Here is a 16263-nt window from a genome sequence, read left to right as displayed (position 1 = left end):
CAGCTTTGTAGACCAAGTTCTCCCAGACCTAGTGGCACAGTTCACAGTCTGTACGGGCTATGAGATAACATTGGGGTAGACACCTCAGTCCCATACTGACCCTATTTGCTCTGGAATTGCTTCTAGGTGGTCACGGTGAAAGCCACTGGGGAGGTCTTTGTGAACCAGATCTATACCCAGCTGCCAGTGTCTACAGGTGAGGATTGTTTGTGAGTCTGAACTGTGTGGCTTCATCCCATGGGACATGCCCCACCCTGAAGCCCTCATCTTCTGCCCACAGCTAATGTTACCCTTTTCCGGCCTTCAACCTTCTTCATCATTGCCCAGACCAACGTGGGTGTGCAGCTTGAGGTCCAGCTGGTGCCCATCATGCAGGTGTTTGTGCGGCTGGCACCTGCGCTCAGGGGTCTAACCTGTGGTAAGAGGCACTGACTCTGGGCCCGAGCCCATTCCATCCTAAAGGCCACATGGGGCCTCAACCTGCTCTCCTGTCTCCAGGACTCTGTGGGAACTTCAACAGTATCCAGGCAGATGACTTCCAGACCATCAGTGGGGTTGTGGAGGGCACAGCAGCTGCCTTCTTTAACACCTTCAAGACCCAGGCAGCTTGTCCCAATGTCAAGAATATCTTTGAGGACCCCTGCTCACTCAGCGTGGAGAATGGTGAGCGTAGCTGTCAGTCTATGCCCTTTGAATGCTTAGGGGCTGCTTTTCTTGCTTTCATTTCTGAGCTGGGTACTTTCCCAAGAAGCATTGTCTCAGCAAACTCTGACCTGGTCTCGTGTTCAGCTGTCCAAGCTGAAGTGGTGAATAGGCAAACTAGTGTGTAGTGTAGTGTGCTGATCACACATTAAAGAAACCTCGGGGGGGGGGGGAGGGGGGCTGGAGAGATGGATCAGAGGTTAAGAGCATCTCTGCTCTTCCAGAGGTCCTGAGTTCAATTCCCAGTAACCACATGTTGGCTCACAACCATCGGTGTACATGCAGACAGAACACTGTATACGTAATAATAAATAAATCTAAAAAGAAAAAGAAAAAGAAAGAAACCCCAGAGAGGGCTCCAAAATGTGTGGATGCCATATTGAGGAAAGAAAAAAGGAAGCTTCCTCTTGGAATAGTTTGACTAAAAGTGAGAGCAGATTTGGATTCTCCATTTCTTGCCTGGTGTTTTCCATTTATCTAGTTTGTAGTCAGTGGCCTGTTATTGTATTGATATGTCCTTGTTGCTGTTCTGTAACAAAAGGTTTTAACTCATATTTGCTAGGCAGCATGGAAAATATGGGATGAAGAAGGAAGGAAAGAGGGATTTTTTTCCATAGAAGTTTTAAAAATGGTTTTTACAAAGGAAAAAGTTAGTTTACTGACTCCAGCTGACCCAGAATAGCACTTGAAACTACACCCAGACTATCAACCTGTATCTGCATATTGTGCCCAACATTTATAGGATATTTGTTTTGTATAATGTTGCTTTCACCCTGTTGGATGCTTTCAGCAGATGATTATCGTAACACACTTTCATTATTCCGAGTCAGGGACATGGAAAAGTACACAATTTAAGATTAAAACTATACATTTAGGTTGTAAAAGAAAATTACAGAGGAAGTCCAAGGCATAGTAAGATCAGTTATATTATTCTCTTAAAGTTAGGCTAAACTTTAACAGGCTGAACACACAGTAGGACAGCAGATTGAGTACACTGTCTTAAACGATAGCTGCCAGAGCCAGGCTTTTGTTCAGTCTTATTGAAAGCAAAAGGTATTTTCAGAAAAACACATTGCTGCCATTTAGACAATGAAACAAGTGTACATATTCCAGGGAAGAGTGGTGACCAGTATCCATGCCTACCAGATGGCAGGGAGGACATGAGGGGTCCCCATGACAGATTCACAGATGGTCAGGGACCTTATCTGCTGTACCTCGTACATAGGGCATTGGATTTTAGGGGCCCTGACTCAGGGTAAAAGAAAGAGTATAAAACTCTGATATTCTTATGACACTGTCCGGTCCCCTGAGTAGGGTTGAGGAGGTGGGGTTCAGTATCCACTGGTACTGTTCTCTTTTCCTCTGTATTTTAGTCCAGAAGTCTTGACTATTTGTCCATAGAGATGGCCATTCCTATTCCTAGGAGGTGAGGGCTCTGGGGCCATAGGGAAAAAAAGAGAAACAGTCACTATAGCTTTTCCATGCCTCATGAGCCCAGGTGAAAAAGTGGCTGATGGGTTTCCTTATGTCCACAGAGAAGTATGCTCAGCATTGGTGTTCTCAGCTGACTGATGCCAACGGCCCATTTTCTCTGTGCCACGCCATCGTGAACCCCAGCACCTACTTCTCGGTAACTCACTGCTTCTTCAGCTAGTTAGGACTCCAACAGTGCATTGTGTGCCCCCCTCTTTGGACTAACAGAGGAAACTGTAGGGAGCCAATTGATGAGCAGAAGGTGGCAGGAACATTCTCCAAGTCTGCATCTCCGATTTCGTTCCTGGCATTCATGTTCCTTGAGTTATTCACTCGCTGCATGTTCACTGAGTTTAGATCAAGCCTCTGGTCTACACTAGGAACAAGTCTAAACACGAAACTTTTGAGAAACATGAGTAATAGAACAGTGAGGAAGATGAGGCATTCCAGGGCTGGACCTGGTGGGTCACAGGGATAAAGGGCCACATCTTTCCAGAATCCATGTCCTAGAGGAAAGGCTGGCTACAGGTGAGATCTCAACATTAAAGTGAACTCCAGAGGAATGGGTGATGGGGAAGTGTCCCGAGGAAGGCAAGGAGGGTGGGGACATGCTGGGATGTAGGACAGTCAGATGCCAGGCTCCTGGATGTGAGGCTGGGTCCTTGATACTCTGATGTCCCCACCCCCAGAACTGCATGTTTGACACGTGCAACTGTGAGAAGAGTGAGAACTGCATGTGTGCGGCCCTGTCCTCCTATGTGCGTGCCTGTGCTGCCAAAGGCGTGCTGCTCAGCGGCTGGAGAGATGGCGTCTGCAGTGAGTGTTCTGTGGGGGCAAACTGGACTCTCTTTTTCTACAGGCCAGGGAAGCCACCCTCTGCCCAGCAGTTGATTGGATACCTCAAGGGACTTGTCCCTACATCAATATCTGAAATTAAGGGAGACCCAAACCATTGTTACCAAGGGAACCAATCAGCACACAAAGTCTGGGGGAGGAGGAAAGGCCTTGAACTGCTAGACTCTCTGTTGTTGATTGCTGGGCTACGTGTCCACCGGTGTCCTCAGCATCCTCTCCTTCTGCCCCTACACAGCAAAGCCTACAACTGCCTGCCCAAAGTCAATGACCTACCAATACCACATCAGCACCTGCCAGCCCACCTGCCGTGCTCTGAATGAGGAAGATGTCACCTGCCATGTCAACTTCATCCCTGTAGATGGCTGCACCTGCCCCAAAGGCACCTTCTTGGATGATACGGGCACGTGTGTGCAGGCCACCAGCTGCCCCTGCTACCACAGAGGATCCGCAGTTCCCAATGGAGAGTCTGTGCATGACAGTGGGGCCATTTGGTAAGACCCTTAGGCCAGGTGGAATGTGTTCCCAGAGGACCCCCTTGTCACCCTGCTCCTATGCACCTGCAGTTGTGCAGACAAGGAGGATGTGGCAGGGACTCACGGGGCCCAGAGTGGATGATGTTCTAACACGCCTCTACTCACAGCACCTGCACCCAAGGAACACTAACCTGCATTGGAGGTCCTGCACCGACTCCAGGTGAGCCTGTCAACTCTGGGAGAATACTTCTAAAGAGGTGTCAGGGTTGACGTCCGTGCCAAGTGATCAGTTTTACTGTTGTGGTGTAGTCTGTGCCCATATCCTTGGGCTCAAGAACAGAGATGAGGGTGTGGATAGTGTGCACACACTATCATGAAAACACTCAGTGCTGTTATAGTTATTTTTTTAAAACTGTGTTTGCTTCTTAGTTCCTCTCTTAACCTACCTATCACACAAATAATTGAGAGTTCATTATATTAACAAGCATCACAGCATAAGAGCTGAGCAGTTATTACACCATTCTTAACCCTATAAGCTAATTTGGTTTCCTCCCAGTGTAAATTCCATAGATACTTGCACTTTGTAGCTTTCCTGCTCTGGCACCTCTCTCCTGATGTTGTCTCCTGGACCTCTGCTCCTGGCTTAATCCCCTACTTTCTCCCCTAATGCCTCCTCCCATGGCTTGCAGGAAATACAGCCTCATTCTCTCCCATGCTCAGGGATTAGCTACAATCTGCTTTTTTTGGCATATCAGGTGACAATTGGGGGAGCAGTGTTTACGCAACACTGAGACAGGAGAGTCTCAGAACAAGGATTGCAAACAGATATATCAGGGTACAGAAATGAGCATTTGAATTACGCAATAACCTTGTGCCGACACAGTGCATTCTCAACGCACACAACACACACACACACACTCACATACACTTGTGCACCTAGAACACATATGTGCACTCTGCCCTGCACCACAGGTCAGTCACATGCTTAGCTGTCTGGAAACAAAAGGCTCAGACATTACAGCATCCACCTCCCTCAGAGAAAGCTTGGCAGGGGTGGATGGCGTCACCTCACTGGTTCCCTTCCTTCTCTAGTGTGTGATGCACCCATGATCTATTTTGACTGTCGCAATGCCACACCTGGGGACACTGGAGCTGGATGTCAGAAAAGCTGTCACACCCTGGACATGACCTGTGTAAGTGACCTGCTCACTCCCTAATCACCCTCCCTAGGAACTTCTTAAAGACCCCCTTACTTCCTTGATCTCTCTTGCTATGGTGTCTGTGGAGACCATCAGGCTTCCTCATGGCCACAGAACAGCAGGGCTCTCCAATGCTGAGGGCCTGTAGGGGCAGCTTGGCTAGATTGTGTTCCCAAAGTACCTCTGGCCACCCTCTTTTTGGGTTTCCTGCTCCTATGTCACCTGAAGTCCTGCAGACAAAGAGGACGTGTCAGCCCCAGACATCCGTCCATCTCCAATTCCACTCACTTTGTCCGTTTGTCCTACAGTACATCTCTGAGTGCGTGCCTGGCTGCGTGTGCCCAGATGGGCTGGTGGCAGATGGCAATGGAGGCTGCGTTGCTGCTGAGGACTGCCCTTGTGTGCACAATGAGGCCACCTACAGGCCCGGGGAGACCATCAGAGTGGGATGTAACAACTGGTATGTGTGGGGGGGGTCATAGTGGGAGAAGCTGGGTATACAAGCGGTCATCAAGTACAGAGGTTCTTGTTAGGAACGGACTAAGCCCAAGCTCTCAAGGTGTCTGGGCTCTGTGCTTCAGCTTCCCATAAGGGGGTCCCCCTCAGAGCCACGAGGAGAGTTCTCATGCTTGTGGGAGCCCTGGCTGACCTCCACATTTTTTTTTGTAGCACCTGTGAGAATAGGATGTGGCAGTGCACAGACAAGCCCTGCCTGGCCACCTGCGCTGTGTACGGGGATGGCCACTACCTCACTTTTGATGGGCAGCGCTACAGCTTCAGCGGGGACTGCGAGTACACACTACTGCAGGTACGCTTGGCTGGCAGCCTCACCTGCTGACACACAAAGCCCCGTGTACTCATTACCCTTCCCCGTCCCCTAATGATCTTCTGCTCCTCCAGAACCACTGTGGTGGGAACGGCAGCTCCCAGAACGCCTTTCGTGTTGTCACCGAGAATGTCCCCTGTGGTACCACCGGAACCACCTGCTCCAAGGACATCAAGATCTTTCTAGGGGTGAGTGAAATGGAGCTGGCAGAACACCCTGGGGGTTCCACAGCTGTTCAGGACACCGGGGGGATGGGGTGTACGGTCCTGAGCAGGCCCTGAGGACCTCTTGTCACGCAGAACTATGAGCTGAAGCTGAGTGATGGCAAGATGGAGGTGATCCAGAAGGGGGTCGGGCAGGAGCCCCCCTACTATGTCCACCAGATGGGCATCTACCTGGTGGTGGAGACTGACTTTGGCCTGGTGCTTCTGTGGGACAGGAAGACAAGCATCTTTCTCAGACTCAGCCCTGATTTCAAGGTGAGGATGAGCTATGAAGCATGGCTGTTACCCCTCTCAAGGGCTTGGGACAATCATGGGGGTGTGGAGGTGAAGAGAGAGAGAGAGAGAGAGAGAGAGAGAGAGAGAGAGAGAGAGAGAGACAGACAGACAGACAGACAGACAGACAGACAGACAGACTGACAGAGACAGACAGACAGAGACAGACAGAGACAGAGAGACAGAGAGACAGAGACAGAGAGAGACAGAGACAGAGAGACAGAGAGACAGACAGAGAGACAGAGAGACAAAGAGAGACAGAGACATAGAGAGACAGAGAGAGACAGAGAGTGGGCACAGTGAGGCAGAAAGATTGAGAGAGAGACAGAGACAGAAGGGCCAGGGAGATGGCTCAGTGGGTAAAGGCACTTGCCGACAAGCCTGATGATCTCAGGCTTAAGGTTCAATCCCCAGGACCCACATGGTAGAAGAAGAGCTGAATTCTGGTTGTCTTCTGTCCCCCACAAGAGCATTGTGGCACGTGCATCCGCCACATATACACACAATAAAATTAGTGTAGTAAATGTTTGAGGGGGGGATGGACGGGAAGAACTTTTAGAATAGCAGCGAGGAGATGCCGTGCTGTGTGCGTCTTGTAGTTTTGTAACAAATGACCACAAACTGGGTGGCCAGTTCTCCTTTGTTTCTGGAATCTAGAAGCCCAAGTGATGTCAGTAGGGCTGCAGTCCCTTTGGGGGTTCAGGAGGTTCCTTTTTGCCTCTTTTGCTTCTGGGGCTCCAGGTATTTTTGGATTGTAGCTTAATTTATCCTGTTCTGTACGTCTGCTGTCGCCTGGTTTCCTGTGTGTGGTTGTGTCTGTATTTTTCTCTTTAATAAGGATACTAGACAAGGGACCCAGCCTACCTTAGTGGGGCCTCATCCCACTTGAATACATTTCCGAAGATTCTGCTCCTAAGAAGACCTCACTCACAGCGCCCAGGGTTAGAACAGGGGAAGAAAACTCGGGGCCACTGCTCAGCTCACTGCAGTGTTTTGCACTGCTAGCCAAGACAGACTTTAAGCTGACTGCCATGGCTCTGTACTCACCCTACAAAGTGACTGAGAACTGGCACTAAGGTCAATAGAGAGGGAAGAAAGACAAACAGCCTCCAGGGAAAAATGGAGAAAGGAGTTTCTTGGGTTGCCAAGCTGAGGGACTCATAGGCCCCCTGGGATGTCATGGGCAGGGGTTATGGTCTGAGGGCAGACACAGATGGGCACAAGTGCCATTCACCACCAATGTACACTATGGGGTGTGCCTTCCTGCTCTTCCTGGGCTCATCCTTCAGGAAATTGGGTGGTAACAGAGCTGATCAGATATCAGTGTAAAGAAAGAGGGCTCTGTCCCACACCTTTTATTTCTCTATAGGGCAGGGTCTGTGGCCTGTGCGGGAACTTTGATGACAATGCCATCAACGACTTCACTACACGCAGCCAGTCTGTGGTGGGAGATGTGCTGGAGTTTGGAAATAGCTGGAAGTTCTCTCCATCATGCCCGGATGCTGTGGTGCCCAAGGACCCCTGCACTGCCAACCCTTACCGCAAGTCCTGGGCCCAAAAACAATGTAGCATCATCAACAGTGCAACCTTCGCCGCCTGCCATGCCCATGTAAGACAGTGGGGCTGGGCAGTCTCTGGACCTTAGGATGGAGAAGCCATCAGCCAAGGGTGCGGGTGTCTGGGACTCTGGGACTCACGTGCATACCTCAGAATGGGCTGCTGCTTGGAGGTTGTTAATTCTGAAAATGCACTGAGGAACTTCAGGCAGCCCCATGATCAGGACAAGCCTGCGGACACTATGGTGGCTATATACATTTATCACCGTGAATGTTGGTAGACACTGGTCCAAATTATTAGGGTAGTGTATGTACTAAGAGCGGAGGGAGGCAAGAGTCTCTGGAGCTTGAAGCCTTTTGTCTCTTTTAGGTGGAGCCTGCCAAGTACTATGAGGCCTGTGTGAGTGACGCGTGTGCCTGCGACTCAGGGGGCGACTGCGAGTGCTTCTGCACTGCTGTCGCTGCCTATGCCCAGGCCTGCCATGAAGTGGGAGTGTGTGTGTCTTGGAGGACACCAGATATCTGCCGTGAGTGGGGCTGTATTGCTGCAGGGTGGGGGTGGGGATGAGGTGGGCCAGAACACACACACACACACACACACACACACACACACACACACACACACACACATACACACACACACACACACACACACACACACACACACACACAGATACACACATGCACCTCCAATGTCTGTATCTCTCTCTGTGTGTATACACAGTTGTAGGTGCTTTGCACATCCAAATGCATAAACACCGTGGCCACTCAACAGGTCCAAGGGCTAGGAACTGCCAGGGCTAGGCTAGGCTATCTGCTGTGGACTAGAGTTCCAGGCAGGAGAGGCCAGCTTTGTGTGCTCACCAGGCTGCTTTGAAGGACCAATAGTTTCCCGAGAAAAGTGAAACAGAAGTGAGGGTGAGCAGCAGGGAGGAGGAAACCGGTCTACAATGGAGGTGTCAGCACACGTTCTTATGCACAGTCCGTGTGAAGTGGAGCGGGAGGAGTGTGGCTAGGGTAGTGGCTGTCGCTGGAGAGCCCCATTTGAAGGCTGTTCCTCTGACACTCCTACTAGCCAGAAACCCTTACCTGACCTACCCTTTCTCAGGGTGGGGTCGGAAAAGGCTCAGCAGACCAGTAAATCATCCCAGTAAATCTCTCCATTTTCCAGCGCTGTTCTGTGACTACTACAACCCAGAGGGTCAGTGTGAGTGGCACTACCAGCCTTGTGGGGCCCCGTGCATGCGCACCTGCCAGAACCCTAGTGGAGAGTGCCTACAAGATCTTCGTGGTCTTGAAGGTAGGTTGAAGGCTGGCTGGGAGGGGCAAGATCTGTTGGGTTCCTAGGATCAGGACTGGGGTCTATCCTGGGATTTAAGGCCTGGGAGTTGTCTTCTTAGAGGACCCTTGGTTGGGATGAACTCTTGCTGATCCCGCTAGGAGCCTTTATGGCTCCAACCTCAAACACTAGTGTTGTAGATGAGGCTGGACCCTGGGGTGAGAGGGCTCTCGGGGCAGACTCTTTCTGGGACTCAGGTCTCTTGGTCCACAGGCTGCTACCCCAAGTGCCCACCAACGGCCCCCATCTTTGATGAGAGCACGATGCAGTGTGTACCCAACTGTACGGTCACCCCGTCGCCTACACCACCACCTCCCTGCCGCATCAAAGGAAAGTTGTACCGACCAGGTGCCAGAGTACCTTCAGACAAGAACTGTTTCTCTTGGTAAGTCACTCAGCCAGAGTGAGGCAGAACCCTAAAACACTGGGGAATTCAAGCCAACGTTATTCATAGTGCCAGCCTGGAGTCTAGAAGTACCCTCAGCCTGAGGTGAAGCTGAGGAGAAAGGGCGATGCTACCAGGCCTTTGGGGGCTCCCTGCATGCACACCTGCCAGACCCCAGTGGGGGTGAGCTTCAGCTAGGAGGAAGAACTCTTGCTGTAGGCTCAGTTGAGAGGAAAGGTGCCTCTGGCTTGAGGCTGCGCTGGGAGGGAGGGCGATCTTAGCTTGGGGTTCAGATGAAGGGAGGGGCAACCTCAGCCTGGGACTCAGCTGAGAAGAAAAAAAAATGCCTTGGCCTAAGGCTCATCTGGGAAGGGAGGACACCCTTGGCCTAATATATGTGAAGGCGATGTGTCTTTAGCCAAGATGTCCCCCCAGGGACCAGGGGATGATGTTCATCCAAGTCCACGTTGTCCCCACTGGTTATTGGCAGGGGTGATGTTTGAGAGAGTGAGGCCTTAGTGGAGCAGATCCTGAAAGGCTGAAGGTTAGGACCTGGGAGGGACCTCAGCCTCCAGCTTGGGCTGGGACAGGGGTGTTTTGTCACCAGCACTGAGCACAGCAGGTGCTCTTGCAGACAGCTCCAGTTCCCATGCACTCAGCCCCGCTTCCTCCTTCTCTTGACAGCATTTGCAAGACCGGTAACGATGTGCACTGCTTTCCTGATGCTGCTGGTGAGTACCCGCAGCCTCTTCCCTGGGCTGGAGATGGGGTTGCAGGGTCATCCATCGCCAGTGCCTTAGCAGGCCCCTGACAGGCTAAACATCTCTTCCCCACAGCCTGTGTCTGTACCTACAATGGGCAACACTTCCGTCCGGGGGATGTCATCTACCACACGACGGACGGCATGGGAGGCTGCATCTCTGCACACTGCAGGGCCAATGGTACCATCGAGAGGACTGTTGACATCTGCAGCCCCACCACTCCCACACCCCCGACCACTTTCTCCTTCTCCACACTGCTTGGTAAGGCAGATGTGACTGGTGGCTTCTGCAGGGGGGGGGGCGGTGTCCTTCACCCAGTTGATTGGTACTGCTTCTCTTGCCGAACGTTAGGTAAATGGCTAGCTCTGGATATTGGTGGCAGGCCCTGAGGCTCAAGGAGAGGCCCAGCAGCTGGGCACCAGGGACAGGAGTACCTTGCTTTTATCCCACAGCAGGAAGTGATCACTATCCCTGACTCATGCTGACAGGCCTGGTATCCATAGTATTGCTTTCTGTAGCTACCGGGCTACCCTGATCGCCAGGAAGTGTGGGAGCTTAGAGGCTTCAAGTACAAGTGGTCCTAGGCCAGTCCTGGGATGAACATGAGATTTTCCCCCAGAATTCATAGCTGCCTGCTTGCCTTATAGTGCATGGATCACTAGGTATCCCTGTGGTCTCACCCTCTTTGGGGGTTCGTCAGAGTACCCCTCCCCCCAAACTGGTTTTGAGGGGCCTGTAGGTTCTGATCAGGGCATGGCCCAGAGTAGATTCTCTTTAGCAGAGATTCATGTGTCTGTTTATGGACCCATTATGCTCTGCTTCGGCTCACTGAAAGGCAGGCTCTGAGAGGGTAGAGTAATTGATATGGTTCTAGTGTTCAGATTTCAAAGTTATTATGACCAGGGTGGAGAGACCCACAAGGCTGCTGATGCACGAGGAAGGAGGGGGTGCCCATGGACCAGGTAGACAACCCCAAGGCCCCATCGCTCACGCCTGTTAACTTTGTCCACAGTCACGACCTCAATACAACCTTCCAGCACACATCCCAGCCCTACCCCGAGTGAGGTGGACTCAGGGCCCACAAGCAGAGCTGCCTCAACAACCAGCAGCATGTCATCTGTGACGACCCCTGCCCCAGCTTCCACCATGACCATGCCAAGTTGCCAGGAGGAGTGCCACTGGTCTCCTTGGCTAGATGTCAGCCGTCCTGGACGTGGTATTGACAGTGGTGACTTTGACACTCTGGAGAACCTCCGTGCCCACGGCTACCGGATCTGCCAAGTGCCGAGAGCAGTGGAGTGCCGTGCTGAGAAGACCCCCGAGGTGCCTCTTCAGGCAGCAGGGCAGCACGTGGAGTGCAGCACAACTGTAGGGCTGATGTGTCACAACCGTGATCAGGTGTCAGGGCTCTGTCTCAACTACCAGATCAGAGTTCAGTGCTGTATCCTCATCAACTGTACAACCTCCAGTGGGCCCACCCAGACCACCCAGACCACCCAGACCACCCAGACCACCCACCTGATAGCCTCCAGGACAACTGCAAAGGGACCCACAACCTCCTCAGCTCCTGTCACATCAACTGACCACACAAGTAGCACAGTTACCTCCACCCCAGGACCTTTGCCCTCTTCCTCTAGTCCTTTTTCATCAACTCCAGGCCCATCTACCTCTGCCCCAGTCAGCTCCACGACTGTTAAAACAACTGTGCCTACCACTAGCCCAGTGCCAGAGAAAACTTCAGCCACATCGCCTGTGTCCATCTCAACCCCGGGGACCACCGTGGTCTCCCTCGAGACTACCCATGCCTGTAAACAGGAGCTTTGCGGTTGGACTGACTGGATAGATGGCAGCTACCCTGGGTCTGACAGAAACAGTGGAGATTTTGACACTTTTGTAAACCTGAGATCCAAAGGGTACAAGTTCTGTGAGAAACCACGAAACGTCGAGTGCAGGGCTCAGTTCTTTCCCAACACGCCACTGAAGGAGCTGGGGCAGGATGTGACCTGCAACCGAGAGGAAGGATTGATCTGTTTGAATAAGAACCAGCTGCCACCCATGTGCTACAACTATGAGATACGGATAGAGTGCTGCACTGTAGTAGACCGGTGCGCCACACATCCCACCTCACCTGGGGTCACCATGACAACAAAGACCAACTGGACCACAAGTATGCATTCCTCTCCCACCAAGGATACCAATACTCACTCAGCAGTTGTACACACAAAAACCTGGACTACAGGCAGTCCACACACAACCACCCATCCGGGGACCACCCACTGCCAGCCACAGTGCAACTGGACCAAGTGGTTTGACACTGACTTCCCGGTGCCTGGTCCACATGGAGGGGACCTGGAAACCTACAGCAACATCCTGAGGAGGGGAGAGAAGATCTGTCACCGGCCAGAGGAGATCACACAGTTGGAATGCAGGGCTGAGAACCACCCTGAGATGACGGTGAAGGATCTGGGTCAGGTGGTACAGTGCGACCCCAGTGTGGGCCTCGTGTGCAGGAACCAGGACCAGCAAGGCACCTCTGGCATGTGCCTCAACTACGAGGTGCGAGTGCTGTGCTGCCGCATTCCTGAAGGCTGCCAGACCACCACACATGCCACTCTTTCCAGCACCCCAAGTGAGACTGTTACCAGCTCAGGGCCTGGCACCACGTCTGTGCATATAGCAAGCAGCTCTTCCATGCCTCAAACCAAACCAACCATCGTGCTGACAGACAGTACCATTTCTACCAGGGGCACCAGCACCACATCCTGGCAACCGGCCAGCACCATTTCTACCAGGGGCACCAGCACCACCTCCCATCAACCGGCCAGCACCATTTCTACCAGGGGCACCAGCACCACCTCCCATCAACCGGCCAGCACCATTTCTACCAGGGGCACCAGCACCACCTCCCATCAACCGGCCAGCACCATTTCTACCAGGGGCACCAGCACCACCTCCCATCAACCGGCCAGCACCATTTCTACCAGGGGCACCAGCATCACCTCCCACCAACCGGCCAGTACCATTTCTACCAGGGGCACCAGCACCACCTCCTGGCAACCGGCCAGCACCATTTCTACCAGGGGCACCAGCACCACCTTCCATCAACCAGGCAGCACCATTTCTACCAGGGGCACCAGCACCACCTCTGTGCAGACAGACCACACGACATCCAGGGGAAAATCCAGCACCATCTCTGCTCCTATCAGCACCAGCTTTGAGGTGACTTCTTCCACAATGACCACCCACTGCCAGCCACAGTGCAACTGGACCAAGTGGTTTGACACTGACTTCCCGATGCCTGGTCCAAATGGAGGGGACCTGGAAACCTACAGCAACATCCTGAGGAGGGGAGAGGAGATCTGTCACCGGCCAGAGGAGATCACACAGTTGGAATGCAGGGCTGAGAACCACCCTGAGATGACGGTGAAGGATCTGGGTCAGGTGGTACAGTGCGACCCCAGTGTGGGCCTTGTGTGCAGGAACCAGGACCAGCAAGGCACCTCTGGCATGTGCCTCAACTACGAGGTGCGAGTGCTGTGCTGCCGCATTCCCGAAGGCTGCCAGACCACCACACATGCCACTCTTTCCAGCACCCCAAGTGAGACTGTCACCAGCTCAGGGCCTGGCACCACGTCTGTGCATATAGCAAGCAGCTCTTCCATGCCTCACACCAAACCAACCATCGTGCTGACAGACAGTACCATTTCTACCAGGGGCACCAGCACCACCTCCTGGCAACCAGCCAGCACCATTTCTACCAGGGGCACCAGCATCACCTCCCATCAACCGGCCAGCACCATTTCTACCAGGGGCACCAGCACCACCTCCCATCAACCGGCCAGTACCATTTCTACCAGGGGCACCAGCACCACCTCCCATCAACCGGCCAGTACCATTTCTACCAGGGGCACCAGCACCACCTCCCATCAACCGGCCAGTACCATTTCTACCAGGGGCACCAGCACCACCTCCCATCAACCGGCCAGTACCATTTCTACCAGGGGCACCAGCACCACCTCCCATCAACCGGCCAGTACCATTTCTACCAGGGGCACCAGCACCACCTCCCACCAACCGGCCAGTACCATTTCTACCAGGGGCACCAGCATCACCTCCCACCAACTGGCCAGTACCATTTCTACCAGGGGCACCAGCACCACCTCCCATCAACCGGCCAGCACCATTTCTACCAGGGGCACCAGCACCACCTCCCATCAACCGGCCAGCACCATTTCTACCAGGGGCACCAGCACCACCTCCTGGCAACCGGCCAGTACCATTTCTACCAGGGGCACCAGCACCACCTCCTGGCAACCAGCCAGCACCATTTCTACCAGGGGCACCAGCACCACCTCTGTGCAGACAGACCACACGACATCCAGGGGAAAATCCAGCACCATCTCTGCTCCTATCAGCACCAGCTTTGAGGTGACTTCTTCCACAATGACCACCCACTGCCAGCCACAGTGCAGCTGGACCAAGTGGTTTGACACTGACTTCCCGGTGCCTGGTCCACATGGAGGGGACCTGGAAACCTACAGCAACATCCTGAGGAGGGGAGAGGAGATCTGTCACCGGCCAGAGGAGATCACACAGTTGGAATGCAGGGCTGAGAACCACCCTGAGATGACGGTGAAGGATCTGGGTCAGGTGGTACAGTGCGACCCCAGTGTGGGCCTTGTGTGCAGGAACCAGGACCAGCAAGGCACCTCTGGCATGTGCCTCAACTACGAGGTGCGAGTGCTGTGCTGCCGCATTCCCGAAGGCTGCCAGACCACCACACATGCCACTCTTTCCAGCACCCCAAGTGAGACTGTCACCAGCTCAGGGCCTGGCACCACGTCTGTGCATATAGCAAGCAGCTCTTCCATGCCTCAAACCAAACCAACCATCGTGCTGACAGACAGTACCATTTCTACCAGGGGCACCAGCACCACCTCCTGGCAACCAGCCAGCACCATTTCTACCAGGGGCACCAGCACCACCTTCCATCAACCGGCCAGCACCATTTCTACCAGGGGCACCAGCACCACCTCCCATCAACCGGCCAGTACCATTTCTACCAGGGGCACCAGCACCACCTCCTGGCAACCGGCCAGCACCATTTCTACCAGGGGCACCAGCATCACCTCCCATCAACCGGCCAGCACCATTTCTACCAGGGGCACCAGCACCACCTCCTGGCAACCAGCCAGCACCATTTCTACCAGGGGCACCAGCACCACCTCTGTGCAGACAGACCACACGACATCCAGGGGAAAATCCAGCACCATCTCTTCTCCTATCAGCACCAGCTTTGAGGTGACTTCTTCCACAATGACCACCCACTGCCAGCCACAGTGCAGCTGGACCAAGTGGTTTGACACTGACTTCCCGGTGCCTGGTCCACATGGAGGGGACCTGGAAACCTACAGCAACATCCTGAGGAGGGGAGAGGAGATCTGTCACCGGCCAGAGGAGATCACACAGTTGGAATGCAGGGCTGAGAACCACCCTGAGATGACGGTGAAAGATCTGGGTCAGGTGGTACAGTGCGACCCCAGCGTGGGCCTCGTGTGCAGGAACCAGGACCAGCAAGGCACCTCTGGCATGTGCCTCAACTACGAGGTGCGAGTGCTGTGCTGCCGCATTCCCGAAGGCTGCCCTGTGAACTATGGGAGTCCTCCTGTGACAACGCCACACAAGCCCTCATTTCCAGTTGTGACACCCTCATCTGTGTCCCCATTCTCATCGTCCAGCCCTACAGTACACTCTACCACTCCTTGTTTCTGCAGTGTGTCAGGCCAGTTGTATCCTTTGGGTAAGTCAGATATCTTTCTGCGGGTTTCTAAGGTACTGTGTTCCCTCATATTTTTTCTTTCTATGAACGTCCTTGGTTTTGGCAGATGGTGCCACAGCTGCCTTCAAACATTTCTTTCTTTCTTTCTTTCTTTCTTTTTTAAAGATTTATTTATTTATTGTATATGAGTGCTTTACCTGCAGAAGAGGACATCAAATCTCATTATAGATGGTTGTGAGCCACCATGTGGTTGCTAGGAATTGAACTCAGGACCTCAGAAGAGCAGGTGGAGCTCTTAACCACTGAGCCATCTCTCCAGCTTGCCTTCAAACATTTCTAGTCTTCTTCTTTCACTGAGTGGGCAGTCTTGAGGCTGACACCTCACTACCTAGGAAGCCGACTTTTCTCCCAGGGCCTC

General features: G+C 53.1%; 1 protein-coding gene across 1 annotated transcript in view; it reads left to right on the top strand.

The window, feature by feature from the left end:
• The window catches only part of MUC5AC (mucin 5AC, oligomeric mucus/gel-forming), a gene marked incomplete at its 5' end in the record, with an annotated part of 31263 nt that overhangs the window by 6917 nt on the left and 8083 nt on the right, over positions 1–16263 (top strand). Inside the window, 19 exons of the mRNA XM_084802827.1 lie at positions 127–196; positions 281–418; positions 499–663; positions 2238–2332; positions 2865–2991; positions 3266–3521; positions 3671–3723; positions 4596–4696; positions 5011–5162; positions 5372–5510; positions 5603–5716; positions 5828–6007; positions 7395–7634; positions 7952–8108; positions 8753–8881; positions 9134–9305; positions 9990–10036; positions 10142–10327; positions 11079–15866. Of these exons, the coding sequence (XP_084658953.1) occupies positions 127–196; positions 281–418; positions 499–663; positions 2238–2332; positions 2865–2991; positions 3266–3521; positions 3671–3723; positions 4596–4696; positions 5011–5162; positions 5372–5510; positions 5603–5716; positions 5828–6007; positions 7395–7634; positions 7952–8108; positions 8753–8881; positions 9134–9305; positions 9990–10036; positions 10142–10327; positions 11079–15866 (7309 nt within the window). The remainder of the gene's footprint in view (positions 1–126; positions 197–280; positions 419–498; positions 664–2237; positions 2333–2864; positions 2992–3265; positions 3522–3670; positions 3724–4595; positions 4697–5010; positions 5163–5371; positions 5511–5602; positions 5717–5827; positions 6008–7394; positions 7635–7951; positions 8109–8752; positions 8882–9133; positions 9306–9989; positions 10037–10141; positions 10328–11078; positions 15867–16263) is intronic.

This window comes from Acomys minous, assembly GCF_964271855.1.
Source record: "Acomys minous genome assembly, chromosome: 2".
In the NCBI taxonomy this organism is placed as follows: Eukaryota; Metazoa; Chordata; class Mammalia; order Rodentia; family Muridae; genus Acomys; species Acomys minous.
This window is presented reverse-complemented; position numbering and strand designations above follow the sequence as displayed.